Genomic DNA, 6471 nt, shown 5'->3' with positions numbered 1-6471 from the left:
CGTATAGCTCCCCGACACGGTCTGGCCAATTGTATAGACTCGTTCACCTTCGCATGACGAGGCAATACGCTCGTGGCTCATTGGATAATCAAGGGGGGCGGGATTTACCTAGCCTGACGAGCCTACATTGTTTATGCGGGAAATACAAATAAAATATTTTTACGTCACGGCCTGTGACGTAGCAGAGACGCATGCGCAATGAACACTTGAACAATCAACATATTACAAAAAACAATCAATATTATTATAAACTAATACCATAGTTACATTAATAAATACATACAATACATAGTAAAGAAAATACCTTACGGTGACACAATACGAACATACGTAACATGACATAACATTTCCTCGAAACAACAATAACAATTATATACCTGGGAAGTATACATCACAGATGTAACACCTCCCCACCAAAAGAAAAAAATCTTGAAAATAATTTTTTTTCTTTACTTTCGGCAGATACGTGCTATGATCTAGACAGTCTGCTATCACATTGTCCCTCCCGGAAATATGTTTTACATCTAGATTATATTCTTATAAAAACAGACTACCTAGTTAAGCGGAGGTTCTTCTTGAACTTCTGAATATATTTTAAGGGATGATGGTCAGTGAACACATTAACGTTTGCGCTAACAGGGATATATACAGCAAAATATTTGAAAGCCAAAATAATGGATAATAATTCCTTTTCAATTGTGGAATATTTTTTCTGAGCTACATTCAGTTTTCTGCTGAAGTAACTCACAGGATGATCTATAATGTCTTTATCTTGTAATAGTACGGCACCAACACCAATGTTGCTGGCGTCACAATACAGAGAAAATGGTTTCGAGAAGTCTGGGGCCTGCAACACTGGAGCTGTACACAAAAGGCTCTTCGCTTGAACAAACGCTGTGTTGCAAGCCACAGTCCACTGGAACTTGGCTTCTTTCTTTAGCAGGTCGGTTGAAGGAGCTATTAAGAGAGAAATTATAGATGAACATTCTATAAAAGGCAATGGCTCCTACAAAACTACGAATCTCCTTCTTGGTCTGAGGTACTGGAATTCTGAGAATGGCTTCCACTTTGGCCTGGGGCGGAGCCAATTCTCCCTGTCCGATCACATGACCAAGATAATGCACCTTGGCCTGAACAAATTCACACTTGGTTAGATTGAGCACCAAATTGGCAGACACTAACTTGTCAAAGATTAAGGTTATACGATCCAAATGATCCTCCAAGCGTCACTATACACTACGACATCATCGAAGTATGTTACACAACCAGGTATGTCCTCGGTAATTTTATTCATTAACCGTTGGAACGTGGCAGGAGCGTTGTTCATACCAAAGGGCATAACCTTACACTGGTAAGTCTTTCCCAATGCAACGAAGCAGGAGATAGACTGGGCACGGGGTGTCATGGACACTTGCCAATATCCACGGAGCAGATCTAGTTTAGTTATGAAATGTTCCCCTCCCACTCTATCTATACACTCTTCTAACCTAGGTAAGGGGTACGAGTCCCTTTTGGTCACTGCATTCACGCGTCGGAAATCGACACAAAACCGCTGAGTACCATCTGCTTTCGGAACTAAGATCACTGGCGAGCTCCAATCACTTTGTGCTGGTGTAATTAAACCGTGGGCCAGCATATAGTCTATTTCCTTCCTGATTATGGCTGCTCGTTGCGGGTTGACATGAAATGGTGCCTGCTTAATAGGCTTCGCGTCTACTACATCAACATCATGCAGAATTAGGTCAGTTTTTCCAGGAGTATCTCGAAAGACCTCCTGATACTTACTTAATAAGGCAGTTAAGTCCTTCCGTTGTGCGGCCGTGAGGTGGTCCAGCTTATCCACTACCTGGGGCCACCCTCCTGCATTCTCCTTCCACGGCATCTCTAAGGTGGGGGAAATAGTGTCCTCGTCTACTTCATGCATGAGAGAAACCGTACAAACACTCACGACAGTTTCACCCACCGGGTTCTGCTCCCTTTCTCGATACAACTTTAACATATCTATATGGCATAATTGTTGACTCCGTCTCCGATCTGGAGTGGCAACAATGTAGTTTAGTTCCCCTACTCGTTTCACTACCTCATAGGGTCCACTGAACTTTGCCCTTAAGGGGTTACCTTGAAAAGGCAGCAGGGCCAACACACTATCACCGGGATTAAATTCCCGTACTTTGGCATTTCTGTCATAGTGTCGTTTCATTCTTTTCTGAGCACTCTTTAAATTTCCTCCGGCCATTTCCCAACACGCGGCCAACTTACCTTTCATGTCAGTCACCGACTTCGACATGTCCTTAGAGGCAGAACTATGCCCTTTCAATAAACATTCTTTCAGGACTTTAAGAGGTCCTCGAACCTCGTGCCCGAACACTAATGCAAAAGGCGAGAGGCCCAACGATTCGTTAGGTACCTCACGCACTGCAAACAACAGGTATGGTAAGGCTTGGTCCCACCCCGTATCATTTTCTAAGCACCATTTCCTCAACATTTTTTTTAAAGTTTGGTGGTACCGTTCCAGGGCACCTTGACTTTGAGGATGGTAAGCACTTGACGTCACTTTCGTTATCCCCAGTGCTCCCAAAATCTGCACAATCTCTCTAGATAAAAACACAGACCCCTGGTCTGTCTGCAACTCTCGAGGTAGTCCCCACTTCATAAAGAAGCTAATCAGCTCATGCAACACCACTTTGGCGCGCACTTTACGTAGTGGCATCGCCTCGGGGTACCTAGAAAATGTATCCATCAAAGTGAGAATATACTCACGTCCCCTAGCAGTCTTAGGCAACGGTCCCACTATATCCATGATAACCTTAGCAAAGGGTTCTTCTCCCACAGGGATTGGTTTCAAAGGGGCTACAGGTACAGGTTGGTTTGGTTTTCCTACCAACTGACAAGTGTGACAAGTACGACATTGCTGTGCCACAGCCCTTCTAACTCCTGGCCAATAGAAATGTTGCCAGATTCGGTCTAAAGTTTTGCGTACACCCAAATGTCCAGAAAGGGGACTATCGTGCCCTAGCCGCAAAACTTCTTTCCGGTAGACCCTCGGCAACATCACTTGCCGTCTCTCGGACCACACTGCATCATCAGTGGGGCAGGTACTTTCCACCCACCGGCGGAATAGTACTCCCTCCTCCAAGTAATACTCCTCCGATAGTTCACTACCACTCTCTACTCTTTCATATAGTTCCCGTAAGTCGGGATCGACTCTCTGCAAGTCACTGAGACATCTTGCGCCCTCCTGTTTCTCTTCCATAAACAAGCGAGTCAAGTCATACACCTCTGTTTCACTTTCTCGTTCCTCCTGGAACAGGGGCTTCAGGTCAAACTCTGCTTCAACCTGGGCTTCCTCACTTGGGAGTTTTCCCTCGGGGTTCATACTGTCCTCAAATTCAGGTTTTCCACAGTTTTCCCCACTCGAGACCCTTACTGGTCTCACCTGGTCCTTAGACCACTCCCTCCGTGCTACCATCGCCCTCGTAACAGCGCAAACCGGAAATAACCCCGGGTGTTGTCTCTCAAGTTGTTCGGTTTCTTCCGAAACAACCGGTACCTCCGAAACTATGGTTGTGGGACACATCTTCCCACTAACCAAATCATTCCCTAGTATAACATCTACACCTACAACTGGTAACTCATCTACCATCCCCACCATAGCCTTTTCCTCGTAGAGAGGCGACTGTAGGTCTATGGATACTAGAGGTACCTTGGCTAGGCCCCCTAGGGAACTTATCGTTACACTCCCTCCAACCACTGGACTTTTCACCAGACCACTCAGTATTAGGGACTGGAGGGCTCCCGAGTCACGTAGGATGGTGACTCGTTTCCGGTCTCCTCCTATGGATATCCAGCCTTGGAATAAAAATGGCTGATATCCCTTTAAGTGGGGTTTAAGTTTACCCTCCAATTCATCTACTTTACCCCCATCCATCTCTGATGGGCTGTTATCTATATAACTCATCAATGCCACTGTTTTGGCTACACTCTCTCCCTGGGCCTTGCCCTTAGTGGAGGTACCCTCAACCTTATTTGTTAAAGATACGGGCTTGACACCTTCCATCTCTCTTCGTCTCTTCCAACAATCTCTCATTTGGTGGCCTACCCTTCCGCAGCAGAAACATGACTTAATCATTGATGACTTACTACAGTCATCTTTCTTGACTTCTATGAATTTGGTAGGTGACCCACCTGATGAGAGCGAGATTCTCTGCCTATTTATTGCCAGGTCCCCTTTTCCCTTGTGAGTAACCAAGAACTTCCCTGCAGGTTTTATCAATTCATACTTATCTGCCAAGACTGCGGCCTCCTCCAATTTGGAGACTTCTTTTTCCCGAAGATACAATGATACCTCTTTAGGGATAGATCTCAGATACTCCTCTACCAGTAGCAGTTCAGCCAGTCTACCAAAATCTTTATTAACCTTGTGAGATCTTAACCACTGGTCCCACAATAAACGCTTTTCTCTACTAAACTCTACGTGCGAGATGTTAGGTTGTTTCCTTATGTTCCTAAACTTTATCCTATATAACTCGGGAACGAGTTCACATGCCCTAAGGATGGCCGTCTTGACCATCTCATAGTCCTTCGCCTGTGCGTCCTCTAGGGCACCATATACTCTCAAAGGCTTCCCTCTTAGGTTAGTCCGCAACAGCGCAGGCCAAAACTTCTTTGGCCATGAATAATCTTTAGCCATCCTTTCAAAAATTCTAAAGTACTGGTCCACATTGGATTCATCGAACTCAGGAAGCAACCTCGCATTCTGCGCTACATCAAACTCAGGTCTCCCATTCACGGTTTGAGGAATTGGTAGCACTTGTTCATTCTCTTGCAATTCAGATTTAAGTTTAAGACACTGAATTTCTAATCTAGCCCTCTCAGTTTCTTCCCTTCTAGATTGGGCTTCTAATTTAGCTTTCTCAGTTTCTTCCTTTCTAGATTGGGCTTCTAATTTAGCTATTTGGGCTTCTAATTTAGCTATTTCTAATTTTAATTGCAACTCGTTTAATCGAGATTCGGTGTGCCGGGATTCACCATCAGCGTCACTACCTTCCCGATCATCTAAATTCGCTGAGTCGGTAGAAACTTGTTCTGTCTCTCTCTCTTCATCTCTCGGCGACACACTTTCGTCTCGATCATGCAACATTGCCACTACCATGTGTACTAACTCCCCTTTATTTAAACCGTGGGTCGAACTAGCTCCAAAATAATGTGCTATCAATTTCAACTCGGGTATGGTGAGACCTTGTATTTCCTTATCTATGGTTTTTCTTTGTACAAATTCATCTACCTCGGTTTCATTGGTTAACCGCATCTTCCCACCTTAATAAACCTATTATCATTGATCCACGTCGAACGTCTTTCCAATTTACCGTTAAATCCTGGCGAGGTCGCCAATTAATGTTACAAACCTCTCTAAAGTACCAAAGGTTCACCGGCCTTGTGAATATCAGAGGTTCGTAACATTTGGGGGGGGGACCCTTAGACTCTATGTCTATTACTGGGCTCAAACGGTCAAGAAAACTGGTTAAGGTAGCCACCCGGTCGGACACCGGGGAAAGAAATCAAAATATCTTAACTTTAAAGAAATATAATTAAATAAATTTAGAAGTATGAAAGTTAATACAAGATGAGAGAAAAATAATATAACAAATAAGACACACGATTACAATTAAACAAACATGATTCTATATAATACATCTGACTTCTGATTAACATACATTTAACATTACACAAAAGAATCAAGTTCTATAGTTTTAACGGGATTGAACAGACGTAAGATCGGTTCACAGATCACCAAACAGTTTTGAAATATTAAGCTAATCCTAAGCCCCAATGCTACAACACTCCGTGCACACTTGGATGGGGCACTACAAAGCTAAGTCCTAGTGGATCTGGCTCACTGCTATACCAAGGGAAAAAGGTACTAACCTCAAGGCAGTCATTTTGAATCTGACCGATCGTATAGCTCCCCGACACGGTCTGGCCAATCGTATAGACTCGTTCACCTTCGCGTGACGAGGCAATACGCTCGTGGCTCATTGGATAAAACAAGGGGGGCGGGATTTACCTAGCCTGACGAGCCTACATTGTTTATGCGGGAAATACAAATGAAATATTTTTACGTCACGGCCTGTGACGTAGCAGAGACGCATGAGCAATTGACACTTGAACAATCAACATATTACAAAAAACAATCAATATTATTATAAACTAATACCATAGTTACATTAATAAATACATACAATACATAGTAAAGAAAATACCTTACGGTGACACATATTTGGTCATAACCAAAGCAGCACAATACGAACACACGTAACATGACATAACATTTCCTCGAAACAACAATAACAATTACATACCTGGGAAGTATACATCACAGATGTAACAATATATATATATATATATATATATATATATATATATATATATATATATATATATATATATAGATATATGTATATATATATATAT

General features: G+C 43.1%; 1 protein-coding gene across 1 annotated transcript; it reads right to left on the bottom strand.

The window, feature by feature from the left end:
* Positions 1-809: 809 nt before the first annotated feature.
* On the bottom strand, positions 810-5308 carry LOC143020172 (uncharacterized). The gene is made up of 4 exons (XM_076176336.1): positions 5029-5308; positions 4220-4821; positions 1241-4000; positions 810-1130 (listed from the first exon to the last, which is right to left on the bottom strand). The coding sequence occupies exons 1-4, from the start codon at positions 5306-5308 to the stop codon at positions 810-812; spliced, it is 3963 nt and encodes a 1320-aa protein (XP_076032451.1).
* Between the last annotated feature and the right edge of the window lie 1163 nt (positions 5309-6471).

This window comes from Oratosquilla oratoria, chromosome 39 (assembly GCF_046742065.1).
Source record: "Oratosquilla oratoria isolate Oo_2021 chromosome 39, ASM4674206v1, whole genome shotgun sequence".
NCBI lineage: Eukaryota > Metazoa > Arthropoda > Malacostraca > Stomatopoda > Squillidae > Oratosquilla > Oratosquilla oratoria.
Note: the sequence above shows the minus strand (reverse complement) of the source record. Positions and strands in the feature narration are given on the sequence as shown.

Excerpts from the sequence above, each read along its gene's own strand:
- LOC143020172 (XM_076176336.1), bottom strand. The coding sequence starts at position 5,308 with ATGCGGTTAACCAATGAAACCGAGGTAGATGAATTTGTACAAAGAAAA. Across the intron at positions 4,822-5,028 it reads GGAAGGTAGTGACGCTGATG|AGAATGAACAAGTGCTACCA; the intron begins GTGAATCCCGGC and ends CTGAATTGCAAG. Across the intron at positions 1,131-1,240 it reads TAACATACTTCGATGATGTC|GCCAAGGTGCATTATCTTGG; the intron begins GTAGTGTATAGT and ends GAATTTGTTCAG.